This window comes from Pristiophorus japonicus, chromosome 9 (assembly GCF_044704955.1).
Source record: "Pristiophorus japonicus isolate sPriJap1 chromosome 9, sPriJap1.hap1, whole genome shotgun sequence".
Taxonomy (NCBI): Eukaryota; Metazoa; Chordata; class Chondrichthyes; family Pristiophoridae; genus Pristiophorus; species Pristiophorus japonicus.
This window is the reverse complement of record NC_091985.1, coordinates 193,285,253-193,311,648: the sequence shown is the minus strand read 5'-3', so window position 1 is coordinate 193,311,648 and position 26,396 is coordinate 193,285,253. Positions and strand designations below refer to the sequence as shown.

Sequence of the window (26,396 nt, the reverse complement as noted above, 5' to 3'; positions counted from 1 at the left end):
GGGCCAACAACACGCCAGCCCAGCGAGGGCACAGCCAACACACCAGAACAGACATTTGTACCGAGGCGGTCCACCAGGGAAAGAACGGCTCCCGACCGCCTCACCTTATAAATAGTTTTCACTTTGACTTTGGTGGGGGGGGGAGTGATGTTGTGTATCTGTAAAGCATGCACTCCCATGTTCCGCCACCAGGGAGTGCATCCCCTGAAATCCCAAGGGATCCCAGCATCCCTTGGGAGCACTGTATAAAAGCCGGCCCCTAAGGCCTGTTCCTCACTCTGGAGTATCTTAATAAAGACTGAGGTCACTGTTACTTTAACCTCCCTGTGTGCAGCCTCATCTGTGTTAGGAATACCATAAACTCCACTCCCTATCTCTGTAATCTCCTCCAGCCCCACAACTCTCCTTATCTCTGTAAACCTCCTCCAGCCTCACAACCCTCCCTATCTCTGAAAACTCCTTCAGGCCTTCACCTCTCTCTATCTCTGTAACCTCCTCCAGCCCCACAACCCTCCCTATCTCTGAAAACTTCTTCAGGCCTTCACCTCTCTCTATCTCTGTAACCTCCTCCAGCCCTACAACCCTCCCTATCTCTGTGACCTCCTCCAAATTCTACACCTCTCTTTATCTCTTTAACTTCCTCCAGCCCCTACAACCCTCCCTATCTCTAACCTCCTGCAGCTCTACAATCCTCCCTATCTCTGTAACCTCCTTCATCACTACACCCCTCCCTATCTCTTAAATCTCCTGCAGCCCCTACAATCCTCCCTCCCTCTGTAGCCTCCTCCAGCGTTACAAGTCTCCCTATCTCTGCAACCTCCTCCAGCCCCTACACACCTCCCTACCTCTGTAAACCCCATCCAGTCCCACAACCCACCCTATCTCTGTAACCTCCTCCAGTCCCACAACCCTCCCGATCTCTGTAACCTCCTCCAGCCCCTACACATCTCCCGACCTCTGTAACCTCCTCCAATCCCACAACCCTCCCTCTCTGTAACCTCCTCCAGCCCCTACAACCCTCCCTATCTCTGTAACTCCTCCAGTCCCACAACCCTCCCGATCTCTGTAACCTCCTCCAGCCCCTACACATCTCCCGACCTCTGTAACCTCCTCCAATCCCACAACCCTCCCTCTCTGTAACCTCCTCCAGCCCCTACAACCCTCCCTATCTCTGTAACTCCTCCAGCCCCTACAACCCTCCCTATCTCTGTAACCTCCTCCAGCCCCTAAAACACTAAGTATCTCCGTACCCTCCTCCAGCTCCGACAACCATCCATATAGCTGATGTCTTCGAGCCCATACAACCCACCCTATGTCTGTAATCAACTCCAGCCTTACAAACCTCCCTATCTCTGTAACCACCTTCAGCCCCTACAACCCTCCTATCTCTGTAACCTCCTCCAGCCCTACAACCCTCCCTATCTCTGTAACCTCCTCCAGCCCTTCAACCCTCCCTATCTCTGTAACCTCCTCCAGCCCTTCAACCCTCCCTATCTCTGTAACCTTTTCCAGCCCCTACAACCCTCCCTATCTCTGTAACCTCCTCCAGCCCTACACCCCTCCCTATCTCTGTAACCTCCTCCAGCCCCTACAACGCTCTCTATCTCTATAAACCCCTCCAGCTCTACAAGACTCCCGATCTCTGTAACTTCCAGCCCCTATAACCCTCCCTATCTCTGATCTCCTTGAGCCCCTACAACCCTCCCTATCTCTGTAACTAATGCCAGCCCTACCACTCTCCCTCCCTCAGTAACTCCTTCAGCCCCTACAACCCTCCTTCTATCTCAAATCTCCACCAGCCCTACAACCCTCCCTATCTCAGTTACCTCCTCCAGCCCTGCAACACTCCCGATCTCTGTGACCTCCTCCAGCCCCGACACCTCTCCATATCTCTTTAACTCCCTCCAGCCCGTACAACGCTCCCTATCTCTGTAAACTCCTCCAGCCCGACAACCCTCCTTCTGTGCTGGGGCCCCAGCTGTTTACACTGTACATTAATGATTTGGACGAGGGGATTAAATGTAGTATCTCCAAATTTGTGGATGACACTAAGTTGGGTGGCAGTGTGAGCTGCGAGGAGGATGCTATGAGGCTGCAGAGTGAATTGGATAGGTTAGGTGAGTGGGCAAATGCATGGCAGATGAAGTATAATGTGGATAAATGTGAGGTTATCCACTTTGGTGGCAAAAACAGAGAGACAGACTATTATCTGAATGGTGACAGATTAGGAAAAGGGGAGATGCAACGAGACCTGGGTGTCATGGTACATCAGTCATTGAAGGTTGGCATGCAGGTACAGCAGGTGGTTAAGAAAGCAAATGGCATGTTGGCCTTCATAGCGAGGGGATTTGAGTACAGGGGCAGTGAGGTGTTGCTACAGTTGTACAGGGCCTTGGTGAGGCCACACCTGGAGTATTGTGTACAGTTTTGGTCTCCTAACTTGAGGAAGGACATTCTTGCTATTGAGGGAGTGCAGCGAAGGTTCACCAGACTGATTCTCGGGATGGCGGGACTGACATGTCAAGAAAGACTGGATCAACTGGGCTTGTATTCACTGGAGTTCAGAAGAATGAGAGGGGATCTTATAGAAACGTTTAAAATTCTGACGGGTTTCGACAGGTTAGATGCAGGAAGAATCTTCCCAATGTTGGTGAAGTCCAGAACCAGGGGTCACATTCTAAGGATAAGGGGTAAGCCATTTAGGACCGAGATGAGGAGAAACTTCTTCACCCAGAGAGTGGTGAACCTGTGGAATTCTCTACCACAGAAAGTTGTGGAGGCCAATTCACTAAATATATTCAAAAAGGAGTTAGATTTAGTCCTTACTACAAGGGGGATCAAGGGGTATGGCGAGAAAGCAGGAATGGGGTACTGAAGTTGCATGTTCAGCCATGAACTCATTGAATGGCGGTGCAGGCTCGAAGGGCCGAATGGCCTACTCCTGTACCTATTTTCTATGTTTCTATGTTTATCTCTGAGACATCCTCCAGCCCCGACACCCCTCCCTATCTCTGTAACCACCTCCAGCCCCAGCAACGCTCCCGATCTCTGTATACTCCTCCAGCCCCTATACCCCTCCCTATCTCTATGACCCCCTCCAGCCCTGACAACCATCCGTATCTCTGTAACCTCCTCCAGCCCTACAACGCTCCCTATCTCTGCAACCTCCTCCAGTCACTACACCCCTCCCTATCTCTCTAACCTCCTCCAGCCCCTACAATCCTCCCTATCTCTTTAACCTCCTCCAGCCCCGACAATCCTCTCTATCTCTATAAACCCCTCCAGCACCTACAAGCCTCCCTATCTCTTTGATCTCCTCCAGCCCTACAATCCTCCCTATCTCTGTAACCTCCTCCAGGCCTTAAAACCTCCCCATCTCTGTAACCTCCTCAAGCCCGTACAACTCTCCCTATCTCTGTAAAAAAACTCCAGCCCTAACACTCTCCCTCCCTCAGTAATCTCCTCCAGCCTTACAACCCTCCCTATCTCTGTGACCACCTCCAGACCCAACACCTCTCTCTATCTCTTTAACTTCCTCCAGTCTGTACAATGCTCCCTATCTCTAATCTGCTGCAGCCCGACACCCCTCCCTATCTCTGAGACGTGCTCCAGCCCCTACACCCCTCCCGATCTCTGTAACCTCCTCCTGTCCCACAACCCTCCCTATCTCTGTAACCTCCTCCACCCCTACAACCCTCCCTATCTCTGTAACCTCCTCCACCCCTACAACCCTCACTATCTCTATGATCTCATCCAGCCCTTACACCCTCCCTGCTTCTGTAAAGTCCTCCAGCGCCAACAACCCTCCCTATCTCTCTAACCTCCACCATTCCGACAACCCTCCCTATCTCTGTGACCTCATCCAGCCCCTACCCCCCTCCCTATATCTGTAACCTCCTCCAGTGCTACAACCCTCCCTATCTCTGTAACCTCCTCCAGCCACTACACCCCTCCCTATCTCTGTAATCTCCTCCAGCCCCGACAACCCTCCCTATCTCTGTAACCCCCTCCAGCCACTACACCCCTCCCTATCTCTGTAACCTCCTCCAGCCCTACAACCCTCCCTATCTCTGTAACCTCCTCCAGCCCTACAACCCTCCCTATCTCTGTAACCACCTCCAGCCGTACAAACCTCCCTATCTCTGTAACCTCCTCCAGCCCTACAAGCCTCCCTATCTCTGTAACCTCCTCCAGCCCTACAACCCTACCTATCTCTGTAACCTCCTCCAGCCGTACAAACCTCCCTATCTCTGTAACCTCCTCCTGCCCTAAAGCCCTCCCTATCTCTGTAACCTTCTCCAGCCCCTACACACCTCCCTATCTCTGTAACCTCCTCCAGCCCCTACAACCCTCCCTATCTCTGTAACCTCCTCCAGCCGTACAAACCTCCCTATCTCTGTAACCTCCTCCTGCCCTACAACCCTCCCTATCTCTGTAACCTTCTCCTGCCCTACAACCCTCCCTATCTCTGTAACCTCCTCCAGCCCCTACACCCTTCCCTATCTGTGTAATATCCTCCAGCCCCTACAACCCTCCCTATCTCTGTAACCCCCCTCCAGCCACTACACCCCTCCCTATCTCTCTAATCTTCAGCCCCTATAACTCCCCTATCTCTGTGATCTCCTCCAGCCCCTACAACCCACCTTCCTTCTGTAATCTCCTCCAGCGCCCACAACACTCCCTATCTGTCTAACCTCCTCCAGTCCTACAATCCTCCCTATCTCTATAACCTTCTCCAGACCTACAACTCTCCCTATCTCCGTGATCTCCTCCAGCCCCGACAACCCTCCCTATCTCTGTGATCTCCTCGAGCCCCTACTACCCTCTCTCTGTCGGTAACCTCCTCCAGCCCCTACAACCCTCCCTATCTCTCTAACTTCCTCCAGTCCTACAACCCTCCCTATCTCTGGAACTTCCTCCAGCGCCTACAACCCTCCCTATCTCTGTAACCTCCTCCAGCCCCTACAACCCTCCCTATCTCTGTAACCACCTCCAGCCCGACACCCATCCCTATCTCTGTAACTTCCTCCAGTCTCAACAAGCCTCCTATCTCGTTAACCTACTCCAGCCCGACAACCCTCCCTATCTCTGCAACCTCCTCCAGTCACTACACCCCTCCCGATCTCTCTAACCTCCTCCAGGCCCTACAATCCTCTCTATCTCTATGAAGCCCTCCAATCCCTACAAGCCTCCCTATCTCTGTAACCTCCTCCAGCCCTACAAGCCTCCCTATCTCTGTAACCTCCTCCAGCCCTACAAGCCTCCCAATCTCTGTAACCTCCTCCAGCCCTACAACCCTACCTATCTCTGTAACCTTCTCCAGCCCCTACACACCTCCCTATCTCTGTAACCTCCTCCAGCCCCTACAACCCTCCCTATCTCTGTAACCTCCTCCAGCCGTACAAACCTCCCTATCTCTGTAACCTCCTCCTGCCCTACAACCCTCCCTATCTCTGTAACCTTCTCCTGCCCTACAACCCTCCCTATCTCTGTAACCTCCTCCAGCCCCTACACCCCTCCCTATCTGTGTAATATCCTCCAGCCCCTACAACCCTCCCTATCTCTGTAATCCCCTCCAGCCACTACACCCCTCCCTATCTCTCTAATCTTCAGCCCCTATAACTCCCCTATCTCTGTGATGTCCTCCAGCTACTACAACCCACCTTCCTTCTGTAATCTCCTCCAGCGCCCACAACACTCCCTATCTGTCTAACCTCCTCCAGTCCTACAATCCTCCCTATCTCTATAACCTTCTCCAGACCTACAACTCTCCCTATCTCCGTGATCTCCTCCAGCCCCGACAACCCTCCCTATCTCTGTGATCTCCTCGAACCCCTACTACCCTCTCTCTGTCGGTAACCTCCTCCAGCCCCTACAACCCTCCCTATCTCTCTAACTTCCTCCAGTCCTACAACCCTCCCTATCTCTGGAACTTCCTCCAGCGCCTACAACCCTCCCTATCTCTGTAACCTCCTCCAGCCCCTACAACCCTCCCTATCTCTGTAACCACCTCCAGTCTCTACAAGCCTCCTATCTCGTTAACCTACTCCAGCCCGACAACCCTCCCTATCTCTGCAACCTCCTCCAGTCACTACACCCCTCCCGATCTCTCTAACCTCCTCCAGGCCCTACAATCCTCTCTATCTCTATGAAGCCCTCCAGTCCCTACAAGCCTCCCTATCTCTGTGATCTCCCCCAGCCCCGACAACCCTCCCTATCTCTCTAACTTCCTCCAGTCCTACAACCCTCCCTATCTCTGGAACTTCCTCCAGCGCCTACAACCCTCCCTATCTCTGTGACATCCTCCAGCCCCTACAAGCCTCCCTATCTCTGTGATCTCCTCCAGCTCCTACAACCCTCCCTATCTCTCTAACCTCCTCTGGTCCTACAACCCTCCCTATCTCTGCAACCTCCTCCAGTCACTAAACCCCTCCCTATCTCTCTAACCTCCTCCAGCCCCTACAATCCTCTCTATCTCTATAAACCCCTCCAGCCCCTACAACCCTCCCTATCTCTGTAATCTCCTCCAGCCCGACACCCTCCCTATCTCTGTAACCTCCTCCAGCCCTACAACCCTCCCTATCTCTGTAATCTCCTCCAGCCCCTACAACCCTCCCTATCTCTGTAATCTCCTCCAGCCCGACACCCTCCCTATATCTGTAACTTCCTCCAGTCTCTACAAGCCTCCTATCTCGTTAACCTACTCCAGCCCGACAACCCTCCCTATCTCTGCAACCTCCTCCAGTCACTACACCCCTCCCTATCTCTCTAACCTCCTCCAGCCCCTACAATCCTTTCTATCTCTATAAAGCCCTCCAGTCCCTACAGGCCTCCCTATCTCTGTGACCTCCTCCAGCCCCGACAACCCTCCCTATCTCTCTAACTTCCTCCAGTCCTACAACCCTCCCTATCTCTGGAACTTCCTCCAGCGCCTACAACCCTCCCTATCTCTGTGACATCCTCCAGCCCCTACAAGCCTCCCTATCTCTGTGATCTCCTCCAGCTCCTACAACCCACCCTATCTCTCTAACCTCCTCCGGTCCTACAACCCTCCCTATCTCTGCAACCTCCTCCAGTCACTACACCCCTCCCTATCTCTCTAACCTCCTCCAGCCCCTACAATCCTCTCTATCTCTATAAACCCCTCCAGCCCCCACACCCCTCCCTATCTCTGTGATCTCCTCCAGCTCCTACAACCCTCCCTATCTCTCTAACCTCCTCCAGCCCCTACACCCCTCCCTATCTCTCTAACCTCCTCCAGCCCCTACAATCCTCTCTATCTCTATAAACCCCTCCAGCCCCTACAAGCCTCCCTATCTCTGTGATCTCCTCCAGCCCCTACAACCCTCCCTATCTCTGTAATCTCCTCCAGCCCGACACCCTCCCTATCTCTGTAACCTCCTCCAGCCCTACAATCCTCCCTATCTCTGTAACCTCCTCCAGCCCTTAAAACCTCCCCATCTCTGTAACCTCCCCAAGCCCGTACAGCTCTCCCTATCTCTGTAAAAAAACTCCAGCCCTAACACTCTCCCTCCCTCAGTAACCTCCTCCAGCCTTACAACCCTCCCTATCTCTGTGACCACCTCCAGACCCAACACCTCTCTCTATCTCTTTAACTTCCTCCAGTCTGTACAATGCTCCCTATCTCTAATCTGCTGCAGCCCTACATCCCTCCCTATTTCTGAGACGTGCTCCAGCCCCTGCACCCCTTCCGATCTCTGTAACCTCCTCCTGTCCCACAACGCTCCCTATCTCTGTAAACTCCTCCAGCCCCTGCACCAATCCCTATCTCTGCAACCTCCTACAGCCCCTGCACCACTCCCTATCTCTGTAACCTCCTCCAGCCACTACACCCCTCCCTATCACTGTAACCTCCTCCAGCCCCTACAACCCTCCCTATCTCTGTAACCACCTCCAACCCTACAACCCTCCCTATCTCTGTAACCTCCTCCAGCCCCTAAAACAATCCCTATCTCTGTAACCTCATTCAGCCCCCCACAAACCTCCCTCTCTCTGGAACCCCCCCCCCCCCCCGCCATCTCTGTAACCACTTCCAGCCCCTACAACACTCCCTATCTCGGTAACCTCCTCCAGCCCCTACAACCCTCCCTATCTCAGTAACATTCGCAGGCCCTACACCCCTCCCTATCTCAGTAACCTCCTCCAGCCCCTACAAACCTCTCTACTTCTGTAATCTCCTCCAGCCCCTACAACTCTCCCTATCTCTGTAGCCTCCTCCAGCCCCTACAACTCTCCCTATCTCTGTAACCTCCTCCAGCCCCTACAACCCTCACTATCTCTGTGATCTCATCCAGCCCTTACACCCTCCCTGCTTCTGTAAACTCCTCCAGCACCAACAACCCTCCCTATCTCTCTAACCTCCTCCATTCCGACAACCCTTCCTAACTCTGTGACCTCATCCAGCCCCTACACCCCTCCCTATATCTGTAACCTCCTCCAGCGCTACACCCCTCCCTATCTCTGTAACCCCCTCCAGCCCTTCACCCCTCCCTATCTCTGTAACCTTCTCCAGCCCCTACACACCTCCCTATCTCTGTAACCTCCTCCAGCGCTACACCCCTCCCTATCTCTGTAACCCCCTCCAGCCACTACACCCCTCCCTATCTCTGTAATCTCCTCCAGCCCGTACAACCCTCCCTATCTCTGTAACCCCCTCCAGCCACGACACCCCTCCCTATCTCTGTAACCTCCTCCAGCCCTACAACCCTCCCTATCTCTGATCTCCATGAGCCCCTACAACCCTCCCTATCTCTGTAACGAACGCCAGCCCTACCACTCTCCCTCCCTCAGTAACTCCTTCAGCCCCTACAACCCTCCTTCTATCTCAAATCTCCACCAGCCCTACAACCCTCCCTATCTCACTTACCTCCTCCAGCCTTGCAACACTCCCTATCTCTGTGACCTCCTCCAGCCCCGACACTTCTCCAAATCTCTTTAACTTCCTCCAGCCCGTCCAACGCTCCCTATCTCTGTAAACTCCTCCAGCCCTACAACCCTCCTTCTGTGCTGGGGCCCCAGCTGTTTACATTGTACATTAATGATTTGGACGAGGGGATTAAATGTAGTATCTCCAAATTTGCGGATGGCACTAAGTTGGGTGGCAGTGTGAGCTGCGAGGAGGATGCTATGAGGCTGCAGAGTGACTTGGATAGGTTAGGTGAGTGGGCAAATGCATGGCAGATGAAGTATAATGTGGATAAATGTGAGGTTATCCACTTTGGTGGTAAAAACAGAGAGACAGACTATTATCTGAATGGTGACCGATTAGGAAAAGGGGAGGTGCAACGAGACCTGGGTGTCATGGTACATCAGTCATTGAAGGTTGGCATGCAGGTCCAGCAGGCGGTTAAGAAAGCAAATGGCATGTTGGCCTTCATAGCGAGGGGATTTGAGTACAGGGGCAGGGAGGTGTTGCTACAGTTGTACAGGGCCTTGGTGAGGCCACACCTGAAGTATTGTGTACAGTTTTAGTCTCCTAACTTGAGGAAGGACATTCTTGCTATTGACGGAGTGCAGCGAAGGTTCACCAGACTGATTCCCGGGATGGCGGGACTGACATGTCAAGAAAGACTGGATCAACTGAGCTTGTATTCACTGGAGTTCAGAAGAATGAGAGGGGATCTTATAGAAACGTTTAAAATTCTGATGGGTTTAGACAGGTTAGATGCAGGAAGAATGTTCCCAATGTTGGGGAAGTCCAGAACCAGGGGTCACAGTTTAAGGATAAGGGGTAAGCCATTTAGGACCGAGATGAGGAGAAACTTCTTCACCCAGACAGTGGTGAACCTGTGGAATTCTCTACCACAGAAAGTTGTTGAGGCCAGTTCACTAAATATATTCAAAAAGGAGTTAGATGAAGTCCTTACTACTAGGGGGATCAAGGGGTATAGCGAGAAAGCAGGAATGGGGTACTGAGGTTGCATGTTCAGCCATAAACTCATTGAATGGCGGTGCAGGCTCGAAGGGCCGAATGGCCTACTCCTGCACTTATTTTCTATGTTTCTATGTTTCTATGTTTATCTCTGAGACATCCTCCAGCCCCTACACCCCTCCCTATCTCTGTAAATACCTCCAGCCCCAGCAACGCTCCCTATCTCTGTGACATCCTCCAGCCCCTACAACCCTCACTACCTCTGTATACTCCTCCAGCACCTATACCCCTCCCTATCTCTATGACCCCTCCAGGCCAGACAACCATCCGTATCTCTGTAACCTCCTCCAGCCCTACAACCCTCCCTATCTCTGCAACCTCCTCCAGTCACTACACCCCTCCCTATCTCTCTAACCTCCTCCAGCCCCTACAATCCTCTCTATCTCTATAAACCCCTCCAGCCCCTACAAGCCTCCCTATCTCTGTGATCTCCTCCAGCCCCTACAACTCTCCCTATCTCTGTGACATCCTCCAGCCCCTACAAGCCTCCCTATCTCTGTGATCTCCTCCAGCTCCTACAACCCTCCCTATCTCTCTAACCTCCTCCAGCCCGACAACCCTCCCTATCTCTGCAACCAACTCCAGTCACTACACCCCGCCCTATCTCTCTAACCTCCTCCAGCCCCTACAATCCTCTCTATCTCTATAAACCCCTCCAGCCCCTACAAGCCTCCCTATCTCTGTGATCTCCTCCAGCCCCTACAACTCTCCCTATCTCTGTGACATCATCCAGACCCTACAAGCCTCCCTATCTCTGTGATCTCCTCCAGCTCCTAGAACCCTCCCTATCTCTCTAACCTCCTCCAGCCCCTACACCCCTCCCTATCTCTCTAACCTCCTCCAGCCCCTACAATCCTCTTTATCTCTATAAACCCCTTCAGTCCCTACAAGCCTCCCTATCTCTGTGATCTCCTCCAGCCCCTACAACCCTCCCTATCTCTGCAACCGCATCCAGTCCTACACCCTCCCTATCTCTGTAACCTCCTCCAGCCCTACAATCCTCCCTATCTCTGTAACCTCCTCCAGCCCTTAAACCCTCCGCATCTCTGTAACCTCCTCAAGCCTGTACAACTCTCGCTATCTCTGCAAAAAAAACTCCAGCCCTAACACTCTCCCTCCCTCAGTAACCTCCTCCAGCCTTACAACCCTCCCTATCTCTGTGACCACCTCCAGACCCAACACCTCTCTCTATCTCTTTAACTTCCTCCAGTCTGTACAATGCTCCCTATCTCTAATCTGCTGCAGCCCTACACCCCTCCCTATCTCTGAGACGTGCTCCAGCCCCAACATCCCTCCCTATCTCTTAGACGTGCTCCAGCCCCTACACCCATCCCGATCTCTGTAACCTCCTCCTGTCCCACAAACCTCCCGATCTCTGTAACCTCCTCCTGTCCCACAACCCTCCCTATCTCTGTAACCTCCTCCAGCCCCTGCACCACTCCCTATCACCGTAACCACTTCCAGACCCTACAGCCCGCCCTAACTCGAAAACCTGCTCCAGCCATACACCCCTCCCTATCTCTGTAACCTCCTCCTGCCCCTACAACCCTCACTATCTCTGAGATCTCATCCAGCCCTTACACCCGCCCTGCTTCTGTAAACTCCTCCAGCGCTACACCCCTCCCTATCTCTGTAACCCCCTCCAGCCCTACCTATCTCTGTAACCTTCTCCAGCCCCTACACACCTCCCTATCTCTGTAACCTCCTCCAGCCCCTACAACCCTCCCTATCTCTGTAACCTCCTCCAGCCCCTACAACCCTCCCTATCTCTGTAACCTCCTCCAGCCCCTACACCCCTCCCGATCTCTGTAACCTCCTCCTGTCCCACAAACCTCCCGATCTCTGTAAACTCCTCCTGTCCCACAAACCTCCCGATCTCTGTAACCTCCTCCTATCCCACAACCCTCTCTATCTCTGTAACCTCCTCCAGCCCCTGCACCACTCCCTATCACCGTAACCACTTCCAGACCCTACAGCCCGCCCTAACTCGAAAACCTGCTCCAGCCATACACCCCTCCCGATCTCTGTAAATTCCTCCTGTCCCACAAACCTCCCTATCTCTGTAACCTCCTCCAGCCCCTACACCCCTCCCTATCTCTGTAACCTCCTCCAGCCCCTACAACCCTCCCTATCTCTGTAACCTCCTCCAGCCCCTACAACCCTCCCTATCTCTGTAACCTCCTCCAGCCCCTACACCCCTCCCAATCTCTGTAACCTCCTCCAGCCCCTACAACCCTCCCTATCTCTGTAACCTCCTCCAGCCCCTACACCCCTCCCTATCTCTGTAACCTCCTCCAGCCCCTACAACCCTCCCTATCTCTGTAACCTCCACCAGCTCCTACAACCCTCCCTATCTCTGTAACCTCCTCCAGCCCCTACAACCCTCCCTATCTCAGTAACCTCCTCCAGCCCCTACAAACCTCTCTACTTCTGTAACCTCCTCCAGCCCCTACAAACCTCTCTACTTCTGTAACCTCCTCCAGCCCCTACAACCCTCCCTATCTCTGTAACCTCCTCCAGCCCTACACCCCTCCCTATCTCTGTAACCTCCTCCAGCCCTACAACCCTCCCTATCTCTGTAGCCTCCTCCAGTCCCTACAACCCTCCCTATCTCTGTAACCTCCTCCAGCCCTACACCCCTCCCTATCTCTGTAACCTCCTCCAGCCCTACACCCCTCCCTATCTCTGTAACCTCCTCCAGCCCCTACAACCCTCCCTATCTCTGTAGCCTCCTCCAGCCCCTACAACCCTCCCTATCTCTGTAACCTCCTCCAGCCCCTACAACCCTCACTATCTCTGAGATCTCATCCAGCCCTTACACCCGCCCTGCTTCTGTAAACTCCTCCAGCACCAACAACCCTCCCTATCTCTCTAACCTCCTCCATTCCGACAACCCTCCCTATCTCTGTGACCTCATCCAGCCCCTACACCCCTCCCTATATCTGTAACCTCCTCCAGCGCTACACCCCTCCCTATCTCTGTAACCCCCTCCAGCCCTACCTATCTCTGTAACCTTCTCCAGCCCCTACACACCTCCCTATCTCTGTAACCTCCTCCAGCGCTACACCCCTCCCTATCTCTGTAATCTCCTCCAGCCCCGACAACCCTCCCTATCTCCGTAACCCCCTCCAGCCACTACACCCCTCCCTATCTCTGTAACCTCCTCCAGGCCTACAACCCTCCCTATCTCTGTAACCTCCTCCAGCCGTACAAACCTCCCTATTTCTGTAACCTCCTCCTGCCCTACAACCCTCCGTATCTCTGTAACCTCCTCCAGCCCCTACAACCCTCCCTACCTCTATAACCTCCTCCAGCCATACAAACCTCCCTATTTCTGTAACCTCCTCCTGCCCTACAACCCTCCCTATCTCTGTAACCTCCTCCAGCCCCTACAACCCTCCCTATCTGTCTAACTTCCTGCAGTCCTACAATCCTCCCTATCTCTATAACCTCCTCCAAACCTACAACTCTCCCTATTTCCGTGATCTCCTCCAACCCCGACAACCCTCCCTATCTCTGTGATCTCCTCGAGCCCCTACTACCTTCTCTCCGTCTGTATCCTCCTCCAGCCCCTACAACCCTCCCTATCTCTCTAACTTCCTCCAGTCCTACAACCCTCCCGATCTCCAGAACTTCCTCCAGCGCCTACATCCCTCCCTATCTCTGTAACCTCCTCCAGCCCCTACAACCCTCCTATCTCTGTAAACACCTCCAGCCCGACACCCCTCCCTGTCTCTGTAACCTCCTCCAGCCCTACAACCCTCCCTATCTCTGTAACCTCCTCCAGCCTCTACAACCCTCCCTATCTCTGTAAACACCTCCAGCCCGACACCCCTCCCTATCTCTTTAACTTCCTCCAGTCACTACAAGCCTCCTATCTCGTTAACCTCCTCCAGCCCGACAACCCTCCGTATCTCTGTAATCTCCTCCAGTCACTACAACCCTCCCTATCTCTGTCACCTACTCCAAGCCCTAAAACCCTCGCTATCTCTGTAACCTCCTCCAGCCTCTACAGCCCTCCCTATCTCTGTATCCTGCTCCAGCCCCTACAACTCTCCCTATCTCTCTAATCTCCTCCAGTCCTACAACCCTCCCTATGTCTGTAACCTCCTCCAGCCCTACAACCCTCCCTATCTCTGTAACCTCCTCCAGCCCCTAGAACTCTCCCTATCTCCGTCACCTCCTCCAGCCCCTACAACCCTCCCTATCTCTGTGACCTCCTCCAGCCCTACAACCCTCCCTATCTCTGTGACCTCCTCCAGCCCTACAACTCTCCCTCCTTCTGTAACCTCCTCCAGGCCCTACAACCCTTCCTATCTATGTAACCTTCTCCAGTCCTACAATCATCCCTATCTCTGTGATCTCCTCCAGCCCCTACAACCCTCATTTCCTCTGTATCCTCCTCCAGCCCCTACAACCCTCCTTATCTCTCTAACCTCCTCCAGTCCTACAACCCTCCCTATGTCTGTAACCTCCTCCAGCCCTACAACCCTCCCTATCTCTATAAGCTCCTCCAGCCCAGAACTCTCCCCACCTCTGTCACCTCCTCCAGTCCCTAAATCACTCGCTATCTTTGTAACCTCCTCCAGCACCTACAATCCTCCCTATCTCTGTAACCTTCTCCAGCCCCTACAACCCTCGCTGCCTCTGTAACCTCCTCCAGCCCCTATAGCCCTCTCTTTCTCTGTAACCTTCTCTGGCCCTCTACAACCATTATTAAGGAAGCAGTAGCTGGACATTTGGAAAAGCATAATTCAGTCAAGCAGAGTCAGCAAGGTTTTATGAAAGGGATATCATGTTTGACAAATTTGCTGCACTTCTTTGAGGCTGTAAAGAACAGGGTGGATTAAGGGAGAACCAGTGGATGTGGTGTTAATGGATTTCCAGAAGGCATTTGACAAGGTGCCACATAAAAAGTTACTGCACAAGATAAAAGTTTATGGGGTTGGGGGTAATATATTAGCATGGATAGAGGATTGGCTGACAACAGAAAACAGAGAGTCGGAATAAATGGGTCATTTTCCGATTGTCAAACAGTGACTAGTGGGGTGCCGCAGGGATCGGTGCTGGGGCCTCAACTATTTACAATCTATATTAATGAATTGGATGAAGGGACCGAGTGTAATTTAGCCAAGTTGGCTGATGATATGAAGATGGATGGGAAAGCAAATCATGAGGAGGCCACATACAATCTGCAAAGGGATATAGACAGGCTAAGTGAGTGGGCAAACATTTGGTAGATGAAGTATAATGTGGAAAAATGTGTGGTTACCCACTTTGGCAGAAAAAATAGAAAAGCAAATTATTATTTAAATGGGGAGAGATTACAAAATGCTGCAGTACAGAGGGACCTGGGGTCCTTGTGCATGAAACACAAAAGGTTAGTATGCAGGTACAGCAAGTGATCAGGAAGGCAAATGGAATGTTGGCCTTTATTGCAAGGGGGATGGAGTATAAAAGCAGAGAAGTCTTGCTACACCTGTATAGGGTATTGGTGAGGCCACACCTGGAGTACTGCGTGCAGTTTTGGTCTCCATATTTACGAAAGGATATACTTGCTTTGGAGGCTGTTCAGAGAAGGTTCACTAGGTTGATTCCGGGGATGAGGGGGTTGACTTATGAGGAAAGGTTGAGTAGGTTGGGCCTCTACTCATTGGAATTCAAAAGAATGAGAGGTGATCTTTTTGAAACATATAAGATACTGAGGAGGCTGGACAGGGGAGATGCAGAGAGGATGTTTCCCCTCGTGGAGGAATCTAGAACTAGGGGGACATAGTTTCAGAATAAGGGGCCACCCATTTAGAACTGAAATGAAGAGGAATTCCTTCTCTCAGAGGGTTGGAAATCTGTGGAATTCTCTGCCCCAGAGAGCTGTGGAGGCTGGGTCATTGAATATATTTGAGGTGGAGAAAGACAGATTTTTGAACGATAAGGGAGTGAAGGGTTATGGGGAGCGGGCAGGGAAATGGAGCTGAGTCCATGATCAGATCAGCCATGATCTTATTGAATGGTGGAGCAGGCTCGAGGGAGCAAATGGCCGACTCCTGTACCTATTTCTTATGTTCTTAACCCTCCCTATCTCTGTAACCTCCTCTAGCGCTATAACGCTGTCTGTCTGTAACCTCCTCCAGCCCCTACAACCCTCCCTATCTCTGTAACCTCGTCCAGCCCTACAACCCTCCCTATCTCTGTAACCTCCTCCAGCCCTACACACCTCCCTATTTCTGTAACCTCCCCCAGCCCCGACAACCCTCCCTATCTCTGTAACTGCCTCCTGCAATACAACCCTCCCTATCTCTGTAACCTCGTCCAGCCCTACAGCCCTCCCTATCTCTGTAACCTCCTCCAGCCCTACACACCTCCCTATTTCTGTAACCTCCCCCAGCCCTGACAACCCTCCATCTCTCTGTAACTGCCTCCTGCAATACAACCCTCCCTATCTCTGTAACCTCGTCCAGCCCTACAGCCCTCCCTATCTCTGTAACCTCGTCCAGCCCTACAGCCCTCCCTATCTCTGTAACCTCCTCCAGCCCTACACACCTCCCTATCTCTGTAACTTCCACCAGCCCCGACAACCCTCCAAGATCTCTGCGCTCCTCCAATTGCTGAGCTCTTGCGCATTTCCCGATTTCCATCGCTCCACCATTGGCGGCCGTGTCTTCAGCCACCTGACCCTCAGTGCTGGAATTCCCTCCCCAAACGCTCCGCCTCTTTGCCTCCTTCTTTAACGCGCTCCTTAAAATCTACCTGTTTGACCAAGCTTTTGGTCACCTGTGCCTAATCTCTCCTTATGTGGCTCGGTGTCAAATCATGTTTGGGCGCGCTTCAAGTCCTTACTACTCGGGGGATCAAGGGGTATGGCGAGAAAGCAGGAATGGGGTACTGAAGTTGCATGTTCAGCCATGAACTCATTGAATGGCGGTGCAGGCTAGAAGGGCCGAATGGCCTACTCCTGCATCTATTTTCTATGTTTCTATGTTTCTGTGAATGTTGTTGTCATTTTGAACCTTGCCTCTCTCTCCTTTCGTCTGTGGGATTCCACAGTTGTTTGTTGAGACAATAATAAGCATCAATCATTGAGCGATACAGCACAGAAGGAGGCCACTCAGCCCATGGTGCCTGTGCCGGCTCTTTGAAAGACCTCTCCAATTCGTCCCATTCACAAGAACGTAAGAAATAGGAGCAGGAGTAGGCCATACGGCCCCTCGAACCTGCTCCGCCATTCAATAAGATCATGGCTGATCTGATCATGGATTCAGCTCCACTTCCCCGCCCGCTCCCCATAACCTCTTATCCCCTTATTGTTTAAGAAACTGTCTATTTCTGTCTTAAATTTATTCAATGTCCCAGCCTCCACAGCTCTCTATGGCAGCGAATTCCACAAATTTACAACCCTCTGAGAGAAGAAATTTCTCCTCATCTCAGTTTTAAATGGGCGGCCCCTTATTCTAAGACCATGCCCTCTAGCTCTAGTCTCTCCCATCAGTGGAAACATCCTCTCTGCATCCACCTTGTCAAGCCCCCTCATAATCTTATACGTCTCGATAAGATCACCTCTCATTCTTCTGAAATCCAATGAGTAGAGGCCCAACCTACTCAACCTTTCCTCATCCCCGGAATCAACTGAGTGAACCTTCTCTGAACTGCCTCCAAAGCAAGTATCTCCTTTCGTAAATATGGAAAACAAAACTGCACGCAGTATTCCAGGTGTGGCCTCACCAATACCCTGTATAACTGTAGCAAGACTTCCCTGCTTTTATACTCCATCCCCTTTGCAATAAAGGCCAAGACACCATTGGCCTTCCTGATCACTTGCTGTACCTGCATACTATCCTTTTGTGTTTCATGCACAAGTACCCCCAGGTCCCGCTGTACTGCAGCACTTTGCAATCTTTCTCCATTTAAATAATAACTTGCTCTTTGCTTTTTTTCTGCCAAAGTGCATGACCTCACACTTTCCAACATTATACTCCATCTGCCAAATTTTTGCCCATCACTTTGCCTGTCTATGTCCTTTTGCAGATTTTTTGTGTCCTCCTCACATATTGCTTTTCCTCCCATCTTTGTAGCGTCAGTCCCTGCTTCCAAGTCGTTAATTATAGGTTGTAAATAGTTGGGGTCCCAGCACTGATCCCTGCGGCACCCCACTAGTTACTGGTTGCCAACCAGAGAATGAACCATTTATCCCGACTCTCTGTTTTCTGTCAGTTAACCAATCCTCTATCCATTCTAATATATTACCCCCAACCCCCCGTGAACTTTTATCTTGATTTCTATTGACTCTGCTCCCACCGACCTTTCAGGCAGCGCGTTCCCGATCACAAGCACTTGCCGCGTAAACAAAATGGCGCGGAAGCTCGGGTGCGACCCATTTGGGGGCGCGAACGCGTGCGACTCACAAAACTTTGCGTCGGGCGCAGACGTCCCGCCCCATTGCGAGAAATTGGGGTTAACGCCCGCGAAAGGAAGTGGAGCGTTAAATCGAGCATCCACACTTCCTTTCAGGGGCGGTAGTGGCGGGGGGGAATGCCTCGGGAGCGGGGGCGCACTGCCTAGCTGCGCCGCGCACTGGGCCGTGTAGCGCTGCCGTGTAGGAGGGGGCTCGCCCCCTGAAGTAAAGGGAAGGGCCCAGGCTGCATACTCTGCATTATTGAAAGGGGCCGTCCTGGCTCGCCGGGGGCCGGGTGTTGCCACGCCAACAGCCCCCGCACTCCAGCAGAGCGCCGGGCTGAGCGATCGCGGCACGGAGACCACTCCTCCAAAGTGGCACCGGTATACAGCAGAAAATCGCCCGACAGCAGCCCACCTTGCCCTTTAACCTTCGCCCCCGCGAGCAGACGGCCAACAAGTCCCGCAAAGCCGCCATTGTCATCGCCCGCCGTGGGGCAGGGCGCAGGGCGCGGCGATGATGTCACGCTCTCCGGGCGCAGGAGGGCGGGGCGCTACGGGTTATGCCGCCGTTAAACGCCCGCCGAGTTTAGCTCGGGGTCGGCGCCGTTGCCGCACCGGGTGGCAAAATCCGTTGCGTCACATGGGAGCGCTAACGTTACGTGACCCAATTTCTCCCCCAATGCTTCTCCATCTTCCCCCTCTGGTTCCTTGGCCGATAATCTTCAATCTGTTTTTGTTTGGTTCTCCACCCTCCTGCCACAGGAAACACTTTCTCCTTATTTACTCGATCAAAATTCCTCATGATTTCAATCATCTCTACTAAATCTCCCCTTCCAGTACCAGCCGTGGCTCAGTGGGTAGCACACTGGCCTCTGAGTCAGAAGGTTGTGGGACTTGAGCAGTACTGAGGGAGCGCTGCACTGTCGGAGGGGCAGTACTGAGGGAGCGCTGCACTGTCGGGGGGGCAGTACTGAGGGAGCGCTGCACTGCCGGAGGGGCAATACTGAAGGAGTGCTGCACTGTCGGAGGGACAGTACTGAGGGAGCGCTGCACTGTCAGAGGGGCAGTACTGAGGGAGTGCTGCACTGTCAGAGGGGCAGTACTGAGGGAGCGCTGCACTGTCAGAGGGGCAGTACTGAGGGAGCGCTGCACTGCCGGAGGGGCAGTACTGAGGGAGTGCTGCACTGTCGGAGGGGCAGTACTGAGGGAGCGCTGCACTGCCGGAGGGGCAGTACTGAGGGAGTGCTGCACTGTCGGAGGGACAGTACTGAGGGAGCGCTGCACTGCCGGAGGGGCAGTACTGAGGGAGTGCTGCACTGTCGGAGGGACAGTACTGAGGGAGCGCTGCACTGCCGGAGGGGCAGTACTGAGGGAGTGCTGCACTGTCGGAGGGACAGTACTGAGGGAGCGCTGCACTGCCGGAGGGGCAGTACGGAGGGAGCGCTGCACTGCCGGAGGGGCAGTACTGAGGGAGCACTGCACTGTCAGAGGGGCGGTACTGAGGGAGTGCTGCACTGTCGGAGGGGCAGTACTGAGGGAGCGCTGCACTGCCGGAGGGGCAGTACTGAGGAAGCGCTGCACTGTCAGAGGGGCAGTACTGATGGAGCACTGCACTGTCGGAGGGGGAGTACTGAGGGAGCGCTGCACTGCCGGAGGGGCAGTACTGAGGGAGCGCTGCACTGCCGGAGGGGCAGTACTGAGGGAGCGCTGCACTGTCAGAGGGGCAGTACTGAGGGAGTGCTGCACTGTCGGAGGGGCAGTACTGAGGGAGCACTGCACTGTCAGAGGGGCAGTACTGAGGGAGAGCTGCACTGTCGGAGGGGCAGTACTGAGGGAGCGCCGCATTGTCGGAGGGGCAGTACTGATGGAGCGCTGCACTGTCGGAGGGACAGTACTGAGGGAACGCTGCACTGTCGGAGGGGCAGTACTGAGGGAGCGCCGCACTGTCGGAGGGACAGTACTGAGGGAGCGCTGCACTGCTGGAGGGACAGTACTGAGGGAGTGCTGCACTGTCAGAGGGACAGTACTGAGGGAGTGCTGCACTGTCGGAGGGGCAGTACTGAGGGAGTGCTGCACTGTCGGAGGGGCAGTACTGAGGGAGCGCTGCACAGTCAACAAGCTCCCCGCTGGAGTGGAACTAAACTACAGAACCAGTGGGAACCTGTTTAACCTTCGCTGTCTCCAGGCCAGGTCCAAGATCACCCCAACCTCTGCCGTCGAGCTACAGTATGTGGACGCCGCCTGCATCTGTGCACGTACAGAGGCTGAACGGCAGGACATAGTCGACGTATTTACTGAGGCGTACGAAATCATGGGCCTTACGCTAAACATCCGGAAGACAAAGGTCCTCCACCAGCCTGTCCTCACCGCACAGTACTGTCCCCCCAGTCATCAAGATCCACACCGTGGCCCTGGACAACGTGGACCATTTCCCATATCTCGGGAGCCTCCGATCAACAAGGGCCGGCATCGACGACGAGATCCAACACCGCCCCCAGTGCACCAGTGCAGCCTTCGGCCGTCTGAGGAAAAGAGTGTTTGAAGACCAGGCCCTCAAATCTGCCACCAAGCTCATAGTCGACAGGGCTGTAGTAATACCCGCCCTCCTGTATGGCTCAGAGATGTGGACCATATACAGCAGACAGCTCAAGTCGCTGGAGAAATACCACCAAAGATGTCTCCGCAAGATCCTGCAAATCCCCTGGGAGGACAGACGCACCAACGTTAGCGTCCTGGACCAGGCCAACATCCCCAGCATCGAAGCACAGACCACACTCGATCAGCTCCACTGGGCGGGCCACATTGTCCGCATGCCCCAGACACGAGACTCCCAAAGCAAGCGCTCTACTCGGAACTCCTTCACGGCAAACGAGCCAAAGGTGGGCAGAGGAAACGTTACAAGGACACCCTCAAAGCCTCCCTGATAAAGTGCGACATCCCCACTGACACCTGGGAGTCCCTGGCCAAAGACCGCCCTAAGTGGAGGAAGTGCATCCGGGAGGGCGCTGAGCACCTCGAGTCTCGTTGCCGAGAGCGTGCAGAAATCAAGCGCAGGCAGCGGAAGGAGCGTGTGGCAAACCAGTCCCGCCCTCCCTTACCCTCAACGACTATCTGTCCCACCTGGGACAGGGACTGTGGTTCGTGTATCGGACTGTTCCGCCACCTAAGGACTCATTTTAAGAGTGGAAGCAAGTCTTTCTCAATTCCGAGGGACAGCCTATGATGATGATGACTGAGGGAGCGATGCACTGTCAAAGGGGCAGTGCTGAGGGAGTGCTGCACTGTCAGAGGTGCCGTCTTTCGGATGAGACATTAAACCGAGGCCCCGTCTGCTCTCAGGTGGATGTAAAAGATCCCACGGCACTATTTCAAAGAAGAGCAGGGGAGTTATCCCTGGTGTCCTGGGCCAATATTTATCCCTCAATCAATGTGACAAAAACAGATTATCTGGGTCATTATCACATTGCTGTTTGTGGGTTGTGCAAATTGCCGCGTTTCCCACATTACAACAGTGACTACACTCCAAAAGTACTTCATTGGCTGTAAAGTGCTTTGAGACCTCCGGTGGTCATGAAAGGCGCCAAATAAATCCAAATTCTTTTTTTTCTTAACCTTCTCTGCTCTAAGGAGAACAACCCCAGCTTCTCCAGTCTCTCCATGTAACTGAAGTCCCACATTCCTGGTACCATTCTGGTCAATCTCCCCTTCACCTTCTCTGCTCGAAGGAGAACAATCCCAGCTTCTCCAGTCTCTCCATGTAACTGAGGTCCCACATCCCCGGTACCATTCTGGTCAATCTCCCCTTAACCTTCTCTGCTCTAAGGAGAACAATCCCAGCTTCTCCAGTCTCCCCATGTAACTGAGGTCCCACATCCTGGGTACCATTCTGGGCAATCTCCCCTTAACCTTCTCTGCTCTAAGGAGAACAATCCCAGCTTCTCCAGTCTCTCCATGTAACTGAAGTCCCACATCCCTGGTACCATTCTGGTCAATCTCCCCTTAACCTTCTCTGCTCTAAGGAGAACAATCCCAGCTTCTCCAGTCTCCCCATGTAACTGAAGTCCCACATCCCCGGTACCATTCTGGGTCAATCTCCCCTTAACCTTCTCTGCTCTAAGGAGAACAATCCCAGCTTCTCCAGTCTCCCCATGTAACTGAGGTCCCACATCCTGGGTACCATTCTGGGCAATCTCCCCTTAACCTTCTCTGCTCTAAGGAGAACAATCCCAGCTTCTCCAGTCTCCCCATGTAACTGAAGTCCCACATCCCTGGTACCATTCTGGTCAATCTCCCCTTAACCTTCTCTGCTCTAAGGAGAACAATCCCAGCTTCTCCAGTCTCCCCATGTAACTGAAGTCCCACATCCCTGGTACCATTCTGGGCAATCTCCCTCTGCACCCTCTCCCAGGCCTTCACATCCTCCCTAAAGTGTGGTGCCCAGAATTGGACACAATACTCCAGCTGTGGGCTTAAACCAATGTTTTATATAAAGGCCCTGACATATCCCTCGCTTGCATGGATAAAAAATTATCTTAAGAACATAAGAACATGAAGAAATAGGAGCAGGAGTCGGCCATTCGGCCCCTCGAGGCGACTCCACCATTCAATAAGCTCATGGCTGATCTGATCATGGACTCAGCTCCACTTCCCCGCCCGCTCCCCATAACCCTTCACTCCCTTATCACTCAAAAATCTGTCTATCTCCACCTTAAATATATTCAATGACCCAGCCTCCACAGCTCTCTGGGGCAGAGAATTCCACAGATTTACAACCCTGAGAGAAGAAATTCCTCCTCATCTCAGTTTTAAATGGATGACCCCTTATTCTGAAACTATGCCCCCTAGTTCCAGATTGCCCCACGAGGGGAAACATCCTCTCTGCATCTACCCTGTCCAGCTCCCTCACATTCTTAAACATTTCAATAAGATCACCTCCCATTCTTCTAAACTCCAATGAGTATAGGCCCAACCTGCTCAACCTTTCTTCATAAGTCAGCCCCTTCATCTCCGGAATCAACCTCGTGAACCTTCTCTGAACAGCCTCCAATGCAAGTACATCCTTCCTTAAATACGGAGACCAAAACTGTACGCAGTACTCCAGGTGTGGCCTCACCAATACCCTGTACAGTTGTAGCAGGACTTCTCTGCTTTTATACTCTATCCCCCCTTGCAATAAAGGCCAACATTTCATTTGCCTTCCTGATCACTTGCTGTACCTGCATACTAACTTTTTGTGTTTCATGCACAAGGACCCCCAGGTCCCTCTGTACTGCAGTGTTTTGTAGTCTCTCTCCATTTAAATAATAACTTCCTTTTTTATGTTTCCTACCAAGTGGATAACCTCACATTTTCCCACATTATATTCCATCTGCCAAATGTTTGCCCACTCACTTGGCCTGTCTATATCCCTTTGAAGATTTTTTGTGACCTCCTCACAACTTGCTTTCCCACCCATCTTTGTATCATCAGAAAACTTGGCTACATTACACTCGGTCCCTTCATCCAAGTCATTAATACAGATCGTAAATAGTTGAGGCCCCAGCACCGATCCCTGCGGCACCCCACTAGTTATCGTTTGCCAACCGGAAAATGACCCATTTATCCCGACTCTCTGCTTTCTGTTAGTTAGCCAATCCTCTATAGGATCGTAAAATCAGAGAAGTTTACAGCACGGAAGGAGGCCATTTCGGCCCATCGTGTCCGTGCCGGCCGACCAAGAGCTACCCAGCCTAATCCCACTTTCCAGCTCTGGGTCCGTAGCCCTGTAGGTTACAGCACGTCAAGTGCACATCCAAGTACTGTTTAAATGTGGTGAGGGTTTCTGCCTCTACCACCCTTTCAGGTAGTGAGTTCCCCCCCAGACCCCCACCACCCTCTGGGTGAAGACATTTCCCCTCAAATCCCCTCTATACCTCCGCCCCAATTACTTTAAATCTATGCCCCCTGGTTGTTGACCCCCCTCTGCCGAGGGAAACAGGTCCGTCCTATCCACTCTATCCAGGCCCCTCATAATTTTACACACCTCAATCAGGTCTCCCCTCAGCCTCCTCTGTTCCAAAGAAAACAGACCCAGCCTATCCAATCTTTCCTCATTGATAAAATTCTCCAGTCCAGGCACCGTTCTGGTAAAACTATCCACGCGAATATATTGCCCCCAACCCCGCGAGGTCTTATCTTGTGCAGTGACTTTTTCTGTGGTACGGATAATGAATTATTTTAACAGTGGGAGGGAAGCGGGAGGGGGGGTGAAACTGCGGGCAGGTAGCGTGGGTGGGGGGAGGTGGGTGAGACAGAAAGGGACTCCAAAAGCTCAGCGCTCACCTGATCCGCTCCAAACGGAGTGATGTTGGACTTGACGCACCCCACGGCGATCCCGGTCAACACCAGGCCAGTGTAGACGAAACCCCGGCAGTAGTCGTCCCGGCCCCCGCCCGCGTCCCTGGCCCCTCCCGCCGGCCCCGAGAGGTTCCAGCGGGCCGCCAGGGCCCCTGCGCCCGGCCCCACGCCCCCGCCCCCCGCCGCCGTGTTGTTGCCGCAGATGAGGGCCCGGGTCCTGGGCTCGGCCGTCAGGGGCAGGGCCAGCATCCCGGCCAGGTAGAGGGCCATGCCGGCCGCGATGGTGCGGAAGCGGCCCAGCAGGGCGTCGGCCAGCCAGCCCCCGAAGGGCGAGGCCAGGTAGGCCGCCCCGGTGAACACCAGGCAGGCGCTGGTGGCCCGCGGCCCATCCCAGCCGAAGGACGAGCCGTTGAGGTACAGCACCAGGTTGCCCACCACGGCGTAGAAGGCCACACGCTCCAGGGCCTCCACCGTCAGGATGGCTCCGCACGCCAGCTTGCGGCCGTGGAAGGCCGATACCGCCCGGCGGGTCTCCTCCGGGCTACGTCCCAGGAGAGGCCTGGTCTCTCCGCGGCGCTCCATCAATCGCTCACTCACTCCGTCTCTCTCTGTCTCTCTCTCTGTCTCTCTCTCTGCCTGACTCGCTCTCTCTCTCTCTCTGTCTGTCTCTTTCTCTCTCTGGCTCTCTCTCTCTCTCTCTCTGTCTCTCTCTCTCTGTCTCTCTCTCTGCCTGTCTCACTCTCTCTCTCTCTCTGTCTGTCTCTTTCTCTCTCTGGCTCTCTCTCTCTCTCTGTCTCTCTTTTCTCTCTCTCTCTCTGTCTCTCTCTGTCTGTCTCTCTCTCTCTCTCTCTCCGTCTGTCTGTCTCTCTCCCTCTGTCTCACTCTCTCCCCCTGTCTCTCTCTCTCTCTCCCTCTGTCTCTCTCTCTCTGCCTGTCTCACTCTCTCTCTCTCTCTGTCTGTCTCTTTCTCTCTCTGGCTCTCTCTCTCTGCCTGTCTCACTCTCTCTCTGTCTCTCTCTCTCTCTCTGGCTCTCTCTCTCTGCCTGTCTCACTCTCTCTCTCTCTCTGTCTCTCTCTCTCTCTGTCTCTCTCTCTCTCTCTCTCTCTCTGCCTCTCTCTCTGTCTGTCTCTCTCTCCCTGGCTCTCTCTCTCTCTCTGTCTCTCTTTTCTCTCTCTCTCTCTGTCTCTCTCTGTCTGTCTCTCTCTCTCTCTCTCCCTCTGTCTCTCTCTCTCTCCGTCTGTCTGTCTCTCTCTCTCTGTCTCTGTCTCTCTCCCTCTGTCTCTCTCTCTCTCTGTCTGTCTCTCTCCCCCTGTCTCTCTCTCTCTCTCCCTCTGTCTGTCTCTCTCCCTCTGTCTCTCTCTCTCTCCCTCTGTCTCTCTCTCTCTCTCTCTGTCTCTCTCTCTCTATCTCTCTATCTCTCCCTCCCGCTGGTCCTCACCCCGCACCTCCTCTCGGCCAAACTCCCCAACGCTGTTTCTCTCACTGTTCACTTCACGCCTGCTTCTGGTGCATGCTTCCTCTTTTCGCATGTCTGTTTGGGTTGTTCCCAGTGACAAGAACATGACCACATCAGGATGTCTGTTCGTGTGCGAGAGAGAGAGAGCTCCCACGGAGTGGGTGGGGTGGAGGGACTTTCCTCATCGCAAGTCAAAAGCGATCTGAGGCAGAAGCAATATACTGCCGATGCTGGAATCTGCAATAAAAACAGAAAATGCT

General features: G+C 53.4%; 1 protein-coding gene across 1 annotated transcript in view; it reads right to left on the bottom strand.

Moving 5' to 3' along the window:
• The window catches only part of LOC139272806 (solute carrier family 15 member 4-like), a 76,203-nt gene extending 50,942 nt beyond the window's left edge, over positions 1 to 25,261 (bottom strand). Inside the window, exon 1 of the mRNA XM_070888914.1 lies at positions 24,665 to 25,261. Coding sequence (XP_070745015.1) covers positions 24,665 to 25,261 — 597 coding nt within the window. The remainder of the gene's footprint in view (positions 1 to 24,664) is intronic.
• Positions 25,262 to 26,396: the final 1,135 nt, after the last annotated feature.